The 12697-nt window shown below is 42.2% G+C and overlaps 1 protein-coding gene across 1 annotated transcript; it reads left to right on the plus strand.

Moving 5' to 3' along the window:
- Positions 1–953: 953 nt before the first annotated feature.
- On the plus strand, positions 954–11432 carry desma (desmin a). Its single transcript, XM_071904535.2, has 10 exons — positions 954–1602; positions 4710–4770; positions 5183–5278; positions 6839–7000; positions 7112–7237; positions 7464–7574; positions 8233–8342; positions 8501–8553; positions 9269–9372; positions 10389–11432. Exons 1-10 carry the CDS (start codon positions 1019–1021, stop codon positions 10428–10430), a joined length of 1449 nt encoding a protein of 482 aa, XP_071760636.1. The 5' UTR covers positions 954–1018; the 3' UTR covers positions 10431–11432.
- The last annotated feature ends 1265 nt before the right edge of the window (positions 11433–12697 follow it).

Here is a 12697-nt window from a genome sequence, read left to right on the forward strand (position 1 = left end):
AATCAAGGGCTGGAAACAGGAGCGGCAGTGGCAGAGGAATGAGAGGAGAGGAGTGGGAGAAAAGATGAGTGGTTGGAAAGGGGGAGGAGATGTAGAGGGCAGGGTTGGAGAATAGTGGATGACATATAAAGGGATTGTAGTAATCTGATTACAGAAAAAATTATATCTATCATAATTACTGTTGCACTTACGGAAAAAATAGTATTCTTAAAATAGTATTTTTAAGGATTCTTAAAAAAAAGGTAGTTTATTAGAATACTTTAATACTAGAATACAAGGAAAAGCGTAATTATCAGATTATCAATACAAACACCATTCAAATTTAGTTAGTACAGTAATCCAGGGATTGGGTAATCTGTAATCCGTAATCAGTAAACTGTAAAGTGCACCCTGATGAAAGCAGCTATGCCACAATGCTTTGATACATTTTCAACCTGTTAAAATGCAATAGCCAAATAAAAAGACTTTGTTAATATTTTCTTGTTTTGTCACAAAGCATTATTCCTTCACTATTTTTGTAACAGATCACAACTTGAAAGTAACCTTCTAAAACCTTGTTGATGGGATAGGACAGGACAACTTCTCACTACTGACTTGGGATCAGCTTTTCCACCCCCACCCCCTTTCCCTAACCTTAACCATTGGTGGAGATCTTGCAAATATGGACCCAAGCAAACTTTCTTCAGTTTGGGGCCTGGCCTGAAAATGTTGCCCTAGTGGTTGATGGAGGGAGGACAAGAGGGAGGACAAGAGGTTTGAGATACAGGGGGAGGGGGGGGAGAGTAGGAGGTAGAGGGAGTAAAGGAGGGGAAATAGAGATAGAGGGGTGAGGAAAGAGGGGGGGGAAAAGACAGGAGGGGTTGGAGTGAGAGTGGGTGTGGTGAAGCTACAAATAGCTGTGTCCAGTGCAAGGCGTTTCTTCATTTAGTCTCTCTGCCAGTTGCCCGGTGGGACAGTCAGGTCTCAGCACCCCAGTCATCTGCATCAAACCACAAGCCAACCAGCCAGTCAGCCAGCCATGAGCAAGTCCTACTCTTCCTCGGCCCAGTCGGCCTCCTCATACCGCCGTACCTTCGGCTCCGGCGTCGGTTCCTCCCCAATGTCCTCCCTCTTCTCCTCTGCAGCAGGTGGCCGCAGCTCCGCCGCGTCCCACATGTCTTCCCGCGTCTACGAGGTCAAGACCAGCAGCGCGCCCTCCTATTCCAGCTACAGGATGTCCTCCGGAGGTGCTGGGGGAGCAGGTTACGGCTCCTCCTCAGCCGTGCGCACCTACTCCGGGGAGAAACTCGACTTCAACCTCGCCGACGCCATGAACCAGGACTTCCTCAACACAAGGACCAACGAGAAAGCCGAGCTTCAGCACCTCAACGACCGCTTTGCCAGCTACATCGAGAAGGTGCGCTTCCTGGAGCAGCAGAACGCGGCGCTGACGGTGGAGATCGAGAGGATGAGGGGCCGCGAGGGGCCCGGGCGCGTGGCCGAGCTGTACGAGGAGGAGATGAGGGAGTTGAGGAGGCAGATAGAGGCCCTCACCAACCAGCGGGCCCGCGTGGAGGTGGACAGAGACAACCTGGCCGACGACCTGCAGAAACTCAAGCTGAGGTAGGACAGGGTGGAGGGATGGATCACAGATGAGATCCAGTAGGTGGAGGGAGGGAAGGAGGGATGAAGGAGGGAAACTCAAACTGAAGTAAGAGGAGTAAATGGAACTGTATCAATGGATGAATCGGCGTTGAGTGTGTGGATGGATGAATGATGAAAAGGGGAGGGAGGAGGTAGACAAAGTGGAGAAATGGTACAGAAAGTGATCAATTGAAGTTCAAACTGAAAGAAAGGGGACTAATGGCCGCAAAGAATCATTTACTTTAAAAAACACATTTTAGTTTGGAATATTACTCACTCTACTAATGTGGCTTTTTCATTGGATTGGATTCATATCATGGCTTTTGTTTTTAACAGTGAGAGCACCCACAATATTGATGCACTTTGGTGGAAGTGACTAAGAGGCCAATGTACTAGATTGTTCCAGAAAGACCAGCTGGAAATAGACCACTATTGAGTAGTTGAGAGAGGGAGAGAGAGGGAGAGAGATAAAATGAGAGAGTGTAAGAGAGAGTCTCTCACCCATGGCACTTGTGTAATTGGCTGGAACAACAGACTACAGAACTTCACTGGCGGATTCCTGCAACACAGAACGACAGATTGCTGGAAGGGAGAGGCAGAAGAAGGCGGAGAGGAGAGTAAGAGTTAGTTTCCTTAATTTATGCAGTAAAATAATTAAAAACACCAACATGTGGGATTAAAGAAAACTCCGGGCCTACACAGCAAAAGAAAAGGGTTTCTTTGCCATTGTGGAGGAAAGGAAAACAAAAAAGGAAGGAGATGTTTGCGAAATCAAAATAGGTAAGAGGTACCCAAAAGGGTTAGGCAATGAAGAAAAGAAAGGAATACTATACCAATTGTTCTACTTCGATGAGTGTTACGGTCCACCAACTTTTTACAAACGTTTTATAATTTACCCACACAAGACTTTGCTGGGGAAGAGAGAGAGAGAGAGAGAGAGAGAGAGAGAGAGAGAGAGAGAGAGAGAATAAAACTACACACAAAAAGAAAGATGGACAAAAAAACAAACAAAACATACAGACACAACAACACATATGGAGTTATAGATAGATACATACATACAGTACATACATACATACATACATACATACAGTACATACATACATGCATACAGTATGTTCGTGTATGATGTGTGTGTGTGTGTGTGCCTGTGTAGAAGGAGAGATAGAATGAAGAAAAGCGAAATCAGTGACTGTGTGAAAGTGCACACACACACACACACTCACATGCACACACGCACATGCAAGCACACACACACATACTACAAACACTCACTCTTCTGATCTATCAGCTCTCTTCTTCAAGTTATTGCCTGCGGCAACATGACACGCGTGGCAGAGCACCTGCCGCCCCCTCCAAGATCAAAATATACACAGAGACCTCCTGCCTGCCAACTGTTACAACACACACACACACACACACATGCACACACACACACACGCAGAGAATGGCTGCAGGATATATAAGGATACCAGCAGCCGCTAGATCATATACTGTAAAAACAAATTTACCGTACAAAGATATATTTCCCAGGACACTTTGCTGTACCAGGAAGACATAAGATAGAAAAAAAAAGATATTTGCCCAACACACAACAGCAACCATAAAGAAATACAACAAGGGGTGAACAGGGTCGTACAGGAAAGGCACAGATGGATGCTGAGAGTTTGATCGGGCCTGTCCAATAAATTAGGATGACAGTGTTCTGTAGGAGATAGAGTCACCAAATTCTACTTCTAATACTAAGTGGTATCCACACTAACTGTACTGTATACCAGTCAGTATGTAAAAGATATCGGTAACCCATTAAATTACAGGCCATTAATTACGTAGTAATAACAAACTAAGTAATATCCAAGTAAAATAGATGTAATAACTCTAAATAGCATTAGAATGACTGGTAATTACTGAATAATATACAAGTAAAAAAAAATGCTTTTTAGCAGCTAGGCCTGTTCTGGGGTTTCTGATGTTTTCTGTTGTTGTTTGCGTAGAGTTAATATGGAGCATCTTCCTAATTTTCAAAATTTCAAAAGTGTGTGATAGTGCCACTTATCTAATACAATTATTGGTAGGCTAAAAGCAGCTTTTTTTACTGGTATATTGGCCTACTCAGTAATTACCAGTCATTTGAATGCTCTATCTAATAATAATGCTAGTTATTACATCTATTTTACTTGGATATTACTTAGTTATTTCCGGTCATTACTGCGTAATTAATGGCCTGTAATCTAAAGTGTTACCAAAATATTACCATGCCACATGACTTTTTACATTTACTACATTCAACTCACATTGTATTAAGCCTTATTATGGGTCAGCTTTTTATTAAATATTTGTCTGGATATTATTCAAACCTGTAAAACAGTACAACATAACATATAACATATATTGAAAAGCCCCCAACCACACTACCAACTACCAACCACAGACACCATTTACAGCTTGTTGAATTGTTCACTAGCTATGGCAAGTTCTTCTTTTCTGAATTTCCCAGGGATTCGGCTAGGGAGGATGGTGAAATGCTAATTCTGGAAACAGTATCAGCCGAGGGCAGACCTCCATTCCTCTCTTACCCTGACCCATCTAACTCTGACAGCATGACAGCAGCTGCACACAGCTTAGGGACTCAAAGAGCAAGCGCACGTGTGTGTGTGTGTGTGTGTGTGTGTGTGTGTGTGTGTGTATATGCACGCGAGAGAGAAAAGTTAGATTGTGATAAGTTGTTGTGTAGTCAGTTCTATTCCTGTATATTCTCTAGACAGGCAGAGAGAGCAGACAGCAGAGGGCTGGAGGTATGAGAGGTGATAACTAGCTACTCTGTCTACTAACTGGTCCTTAGGGAAGAGGCAATGCTCCCAAGCACTTTTTTGTATTTGAAATGGAAGCAATTACTTTTGTGTGCCAAGTGATTTAGAGACAGAATCCTCAGTAATGATGAGGAAACCCTCTCTCAGCTATCAAAAGCCTAACTATTATGCATCAAGTGTGAGTTATTAATTATTTTTCTCTTTCCTCTTTTTTCCTCTTTTCTTTGTCTGCCTCTCTCTCTCTCTCTCTCTCTCTCTCTCTCTCTCTCTCTCCAGACTGCAGGAGGAGGTTCAGCAGAAGGAAGAGGCTGAGAACAACCTGTCTGCCTTCAGAGCCGTATGTCTTCTATTTTCATAAAATCATTCCTTTACATCTCCATCCTCCTTCTTCCTGCCTCCTCAATGCCTGGAGTAAAAAAAAGTGCAACTCGAGTCTTTCCTCCTTCCTCTGTTGTCTTACTTCTTATTCTACAACGACTTTCCATCTCTCCATTGTTCCTCTTGTCTCTCTCACCAACCGCTTCCTCGATCTCAGCTTCGATCTCAGCTTCTTCTTCTCTCTCTCTACCACATTGACATTGTCGTTCACATTCAAGGACATGCTTTCTTTCTTTCTTTCTTTCTTTCTTTCTTTCTTTCTTTCTTTCTTTCTTTCTTTCTTTCTTTCTTTCTCCTTCAATAATTCATACATTCATCTATTTATAAATTCATTTACTGATTCATTGATTTGTTTGTGTGTTTCCATCCAGGATGTTGACAATGCCACTCTGGCCAGGCTGGACCTGGAGAGACGCATTGAGAGTCTGCAGGAGGAGATTGGCTTCCTCAAGAAGATCCATGAAGAGGTCTGTCTGTTTACCTGTCTGTCTGCCTATCTGTCTGTCTGTCTGTCTGTCTGTCTGTCTGTCTATCTGTCCATCTGTCTATCTGTCTGTCCGTCTATCTGTACATCTGTCTGACATCATCATCATCATCCTTAGTGAGGCCACCATGTATCTATTCTACATCTATGCTGCATTAGTATCGCAGCATCCACTTGCTCTTTTTGGCAAATTGGCTCTCATTGGCAAAGAACAAATTCAAGAACTGAATCACTGAAATGGACGTGACACTTTGGTTGTCTGTGACTAACTGTAACTATGGTAACTATCCTTATCTGCCTGTCTGTCTGACCAAGCTTCATTTCCGTGCATAGATAAGATATAAGCAGTAGATTTGTGGTATGTCAGTAGGGTGGGGTGTATCACATAACTCTCGGCTCTGTGTAAAGGTATACTGTAATGTCAGACATATCTACGCCTCTGTCGGCATGCAGCTGTGCAGGGGATCAGATGAACGATTTTCACATTCACACCCACTGATGTACAGTTTAACATGTGTATCATGCATTCACGCATTCTTTCTCTCTCTCTCTCTCTTTCTCTCTCGCTCTTTCTCTCTCTCTGTACAAATTCAAAAACGTCACAAATTGGGCATTTAGTTCTAATAGAGCAAATGCAATAAGTACAACAGAAATATGAAACATTTGTGTTCGTTCCCTCGCACACTTTAAAGTGCACATTTCAGACACATGCAGGCACACTTGAGGTCCCTTCATGTCATTTCTTCTGCCGTCTCTCAACTTTGACCTCTCAGAAATGCTGAGCTGCTGATTGGCTGAAAAGAGCGTGTCAGCTGCTCTGTATGTGTGTGCATGTGTGTGTGTGTACTGCATGTGAACAGATGTACAGCTATTTATATCTTTGGGTCAGTCAGACAGACAGCTGAGTGAGACCAATGCTTACCAATTTTAAACTTCTCACAATGCACTCTTAAAAAAGGATGTCATTTTTAACACATATGCGTGTCTTTCTTTGGAACAACACACATTTGTGTTAACTTTCAACACAACATATCTTAATGACAGCACATTTTAACATAACACATTTATTCATATATCTTCATATATATTATATATATATTCATATATATTCATATACACATCCTTAAAGTGACCCACTGTAACTTCTCCAGTTCTAAATATGTAATAACATTTTGATAAGATTTCGCTCCTGAGCCACTGCGCAAATTTATAGTAGAAATAATATATTTCACTCCTTAGGTCACCCTCTAAACGGAATTTACTTGTCTGTGTTATGGTTGTTTTGAGATTTCCGTGTTTCCCCTGTATAAATAAAATGTATAAATTCAAATGTAAACTCCTTCCTTCTTCCCTTCCTTCCTTCATTCCTTCCTTCCTTCCTTTCTCTCTTCCTTCCTCCCTCCTTTCCTTCCTTCCTTCCTTCCTCCCATTCTTCCTCCCTTCCTCCCTCCCTCCCTTCCTTCCTTCCTTCCTTCCTTCCTTCCTACATTCAGTCCTTCATTCCTTCTTTCATTAATTAATTAATTCTCCTGTCACCTTGCAGGAGATCCGTGAGCTGCAGAGCCAGATGCAGGACACTCAGGTGCAGATCCAGATGGACATGTCGAAGCCCGACCTGACCGCCGCTCTGAGGGACATCCGCATGCAGTACGAGGGCATCGCCGCCAAGAACATCTCAGAGGCTGAAGAGTGGTACAAGTCTAAGGTAGGGTGGAAGCACACAGACACACAGAAACACACACACACACACACACACACACACACACAGTCTCCTCCAGCTGTGGCCCTGCTAAAATCCCATTTCCTCTCTCCCCAGGTGTCTGATCTCAACCAGGCTGTGAACAAGAACAATGATGCTCTGCGGCAGGCCAAGCAGGAGAGCATGGAGTTCAGGCACCAGATCCAGTCCTACACCTGCGAGATCGACTCACTCAAGGGAACCGTGAGTAGTGGATGCAGTTTCTGTCACATTATTCTTCCTCTTCTTTTTTTATTTGCTTCATTTTATTTCCTCTTGTTGGTTTATGTCATAGTTCTCCTTTCTTTCTTTTTAAAATGACATACCTTCCTCATATGGCACTCAAACAGCACCTATCTCTTGTTCTCTTTCTCAGACTCGCTCTCCCACTCTGTTACATTCCTAACTTCATCTCTCTGTCCCCCTGTAGAACGAGTCTCTGCTGCGTCAGATGAGAGACATGGAGGACCGTATGGGCCGCGAGGCTTCTGGTTACCAGGATAGCATCGCTAGACTGGAGGGAGAGATCGCTAAGATGAAGGTGATTTGCTTGTGTTAGAAATGTATTCATTTGACTTTAACCGGAGCTATTTACTGGGTGTGGCCACATGGTACCATGGGTGCCATGTTGCTGTGGCACGTTGGCTGTCAATATATAACAATGACATCCATGACATCACCATGGTGAACGCTCTGCATTATAAGCAGGGATTTAGTGGAAGGTAAACCCACCTAAACTCAGCTTGCCCACCTTTTAGGCTTACATTAATCTTTAAATCCATAGTATACATTATAGAAAGTAGCATCAAACTCATGTAAACTGGATAGGACAGGATTTTGTTTGTTTGTTGTTTGTGCTATGATGATCACCGACTGGAGGTCATATTCCCCACTTTTTAATTTGCCACTACATCACTGATTATAAGGATCAGCTGGCATAAAATCACAAGTTACTTGGCAAAAGCCATGGAGCTGGATTAAGGAGCTAAATTGAGTGCAACTCAAACCTGCTGTCTGTTTCTGGCTCTCTTTTACAGCTACTGCAAATATTTGACTGGTTTATGTTACCATTAAATTGTATGGTTCATTAGTTATTGTTTTCTTAGTTGATTTTGTGATATGTAGGCCTATGCATGCATTTGCTTTGTGAAAAGTTTATTTGACCAGGCCAGTAAAACTCCTTATGTATTGATTTATAGGATGAGATGGCCCGCCACCTGAGGGAGTACCAGGACCTCCTTAATGTAAAGATGGCCCTGGATATTGAGATTGCCACTTACCGCAAGCTGCTGGAGGGAGAGGAGAGCAGGTGTGTGTGTGTGTGTGTGTATGTGTGTGTGTGTGTGTGTATGTGTGTCTTAAGTCCTAAACTCTTTGTGCTAATATAAGGCTATCTGAGCTATAATTCTTTTCACTGATGTCTTTGACTCTTATTTTGTATTATATGTGTGTTTCCTCTTTTTGCAGGATCACTACCACTGCCCCAGTCCACTCTGCCTACTCCTCCATTGGATTCAGAGGTAGGAAAGAATGTACAAATTCACAGATGGATAGAGGAGAAATCCATTTTGTTTATGAGTCAACAGGGGGGAAAAAAGACTAACTATAGCTCCCCAACACTTGTGACTGTATAAGGTAGTAGCTATTTTGAGATCTTGACATGGTGCATAGCTGCAGGGACACATTCTGACCACTAGGAGGAGCTGTATGACATGTCAAAAACCCTCCTGGCAGCTTGATTCACAGAGGCAGAGTCATCAACAAGAAGCCACATATCAATAATCCCATGACTCAGTCTATCAACATGATGCATTAACAATCCTGACATGCAATTCATCCACATCAATACGTCCCTTTGCTCCACTTTGTGGCCAGTTAAATGAAAACACTGAGCAGTGATTAAGGATGATGTATGAGACACAGCTAAGATACATCAGTGTCATTGATTTAAACGAGTTTGAACGTTACAGTTTTCAGTGGCAGCCAAATTAGCTCCGCAGTCCTGATTCATGGCTGTCGCTTAAAATGCATATCACCATGTTATGGAGGCCCTTTTATATTCAAAGCCAACACTCTTAGTTCTAGGGAAAAGGACAGCAACATGGCACCCATTTTACACACTGGTAAAACCCTCTCGGTGTCTCTGAACTAATCCCGCCTTATGTAACTGTAGCTTAATTTATCAGTTTATGTAATATTGCAAGATCTGTATGTGCGATTAATGCATTTCTACAGAGACCAGTCCTGAGTCCCAGTCCCAGTCCCAGCACCAGCGCGGCTCAGAGGTTCACTCCAAGAAGACTGTGCTCATCAAGACCATCGAAACCCGCGACGGAGAGGTCAGACACACACACACACACACACAGACTCAAAATCACATGCAAATATGCAAATAATCTCTCTTTTCACCTATCTCTCTGCCTCGGTCTTTTCAGCATGCACATACAACAACTTACATCCATTCACAGACAACACACACTCTCACACCCAAACACATACAACACACACAAACCTTGTATTAAACTGTTGCATCTATTTCATAACTGGAGATAACACTCGTACTTTTCCAACTGAACCGTTGTGTTATATTTTTGATCTAGATGAAGTTTTCTATGAGCGAGGGCGCTAGTGCCCAGTGTGTAAGTCTGGTTCCAATACCCCACCCACTTTTTAGCATCTGTGATTCACTATGGGGAGATGCACACTACCAGATTTAGAGAGAAAATGCCCGTATTAAGTTTGATTTATTCTGTATCTTTGCATTGTCCATGTCAAAAAGGCACATGTACATGCAGGGTTCTGGGTATCCATCAGTTGCAGAGGTTGTGTATAAATGAATAGCATAAATAACATTTGATTGTTCAGTGATCTCATAGACAATCAACAGACATGAGGACTTACTGGTGGTAGTCTATGATCTGGTATTATTTTTTTCATATCAGTATGGAAGCTCTGCGGATTCAGATGTTGCTGTTGACCACAATCCAAACATGGACCATGCAGAGAGTGTATATTGAAATTTTAATTAGATCAAGAAATCTTGTAGTGTGCATTGACCCAGAAAAGGCACCTTAAAGTAAACAGCAAGGACCCTCCACTCTGGCCTTTGTGAACGAGCAGCTTTAATCACTGTCAGCGGCTACTGTTCCCCTGCACACCTCACTGAAGAATACCTGCACTCATGAGCGGGGTGGTACACTATAATAGATGTTATTCACTGTTAATGGAAAGTAGTTGTTCACCTGTTATATGCTACACTGATGCTGGAGCAGCCCTTCCTAACATAAAACAATGGATCTATTTCTTGCTTTCCTGCTTCCTTCCTAACCATTTATCTCTCCTCTCTCCTCCTCAGGTGGTCAGCGAGTCCACACAGCACCAGCAAGACATCATGTAAACAGGAAGAAGCAAGATTATAAAACATTATATAAAATAGATAAATAAATACTATATAAAAATGGAAATTTTCCTACCACTACCATGGCCTTTTATAAGCTGAGCCTTTTCTAGAAGAGCCTTTCTAAGCAGAGAGAAATTGTCTCCTCTCACTTGACATCATAGATCCACCTATTATATGTTGACCATTTGGACTCCCTCCATTTAACCATTTGGGTTCATTCAAATGGGGACACAAAATGGTACAAGTTAATGCAACCAGTATACATTTCTACACAATGTGAGCATTACAGTACTAAGACAGGAGAGATGTAGTGTGGAGGCACAATGGCTGCCACTGCCTTTAGTCTGTTTTCTTTTTTTAAATAAGGGGCATTCCAGCGCTGACACAATACTTGTCACTCACCTTCCCTCCAAAACGTATATCTGTGACTTTGTGTCTGCAAAAATAATTCATCAGCAAGGCTATAGTTTCAAATAAACAAACAGGGCTTTAGATCTTGTGTTATAAACATGCTGAATTGGCCTTGGCCTTTCCAGCCCTTCTTGGTCCTGGTGTGGAGAAGTGGCTATTGAGTATCACAAGTCAGAGGAAAAAATAAAAGACATCAGCATCCAGAGGGAGTCTCGCAAGATGGAAGACAGATCAACAAGCCCGAAATGGTTAATGAAATGGTCAAAAATTATTTTGTAAATGGGACATTTGCTTGCTCAGTACTGTCTAATTTGCAGCTTAAATGTCACACATTACAAGTTATTTCAAATTTAAGAGTATATTACTCGATCAATGAAGCCTTATATTGGTATAACCAATTTAAGGAAAGTGAGAGGTTGGTCTTAGGCTTGAAAAATGTCAGAAACATGGATGTCTAATGAATAAGGAACTCAGTCATGTTAGAAGTTGGAGCTCAATAGCATGTGCTGGGTGTGTGTTTGTATGTGTGGGCGACCAGGTTACACTGTTTCATTGTGCCAAAGATCTCCAATAAAGATTTTTGTTATCCCCATGTGTCACTTATTAGCACTTAGGAACAAATTTCATAAGGGATTTTGTAAATAATGAATGTTATTCTATTCTATTTTATATGTCTAGCACAGTGACTGTGTCAAACAAACACAGTCTAATACTTCAACTCATTATTAGCATTCCTCAGATGGCCTCTGTGCCTTTTCATTGGTTTCTTCTGAACTGTTTCCTATTCCATTCATCATTTGATGTGCATTTGCATTGGCTTTCTAAAATGACACTAGCTTCTGCAGCCAAGCATGACGCTCACTGTTAACATTTAATTCACTCCTATAACGACGCCAATAGGAGATGTGGCCCTGTTGAAATTATCAGTAGCAGGGCCGCTCTTGGCGCGGGCAAAAGTGAACAATGGCTTGTTAATGAGTTGGCCCCAGTCGTGTTTTGTTTCCCACAGAAAGCAGATTAGCACAGCAACAAGAATTATAGTCTACTGAGTCTGTGTCTGAAGTCACTGGACTGAAAATGTCAACAGAGATAAAACAGAAAGAGAGAGAGAGGGGGGGATAGAGCGGGTGGAGGGGGAGAGAGAGAGAGAGAAAGCAGGAGAGAGATATAAAGAGAGCAGACAAAGAAAGAGTATGCGAGGAAAGAGAATGAGACAGAGGGGTGATACAGGGAGAAAAAAGAGACAGGAGAGAAAAGGCGAGGGAACAAACACAATGAAAAGGAGAGACAGAGACACAGGGAGAGAGAAACAGGAGGAAGACAGAGAGAAATAATGAGAAAGACCGACAGAAAGAGGGAGGGAGAGAGTCATTTCACTTCTTATCCAGCAATTAGAACAGCAATGTTGGTCATGACTTCCTGCATCCATCACTATTTCTTGGCAACAGCTGTCAATGGCAACAGCTTCCCAGTCATTAAGGGTCAATTTAAAAGGGCAATGTGGTCCTCTGTGCCATTTCCATGGAACGAGGCACAGCTTATCTCTGTAACCTTTTCTCTATCGACTGAGCTGCAGACAGCATGCGGCTAAAGCAAGTTATTTCTGTCAACTGATTTCAGGGTTCAGGCATAAGAAAAACTTCATAAATTGATACATGTGGGTGGGCATAAAGCTCTTCTAATATTTGACTGTTTAGGGTCCGGAAAACACTTTGTATATCCTGATTTGACTTTGCATTTTGTCAAAAAATAGTTGCAAGAAATACTATTTATTGTTGCATAACTGTAGCAGTGAAATTTGTTGTTAAGCTGCAATGCAAATGCATCCTCAATCTTAAACAGTTAAATTACAT

This window comes from Centroberyx gerrardi, chromosome 10, assembly GCF_048128805.1.
Source record: "Centroberyx gerrardi isolate f3 chromosome 10, fCenGer3.hap1.cur.20231027, whole genome shotgun sequence".
NCBI lineage: Eukaryota > Metazoa > Chordata > Actinopteri > Beryciformes > Berycidae > Centroberyx > Centroberyx gerrardi.

Coding starts and splice junctions, on each gene's coding strand:
- desma (XM_071904535.2), top strand. CDS start 1,019: ATGAGCAAGTCCTACTCTTCCTCGGCCCAGTCGGCCTCCTCATACCGC. Junction 7,238..7,463: donor TCGACTCACTCAAGGGAACC/GTGAGTAGTGGA, acceptor GTCCCCCTGTAG/AACGAGTCTCTGCTGCGTCA. Junction 8,554..9,268: donor CTCCTCCATTGGATTCAGAG/GTAGGAAAGAAT, acceptor GCATTTCTACAG/AGACCAGTCCTGAGTCCCAG.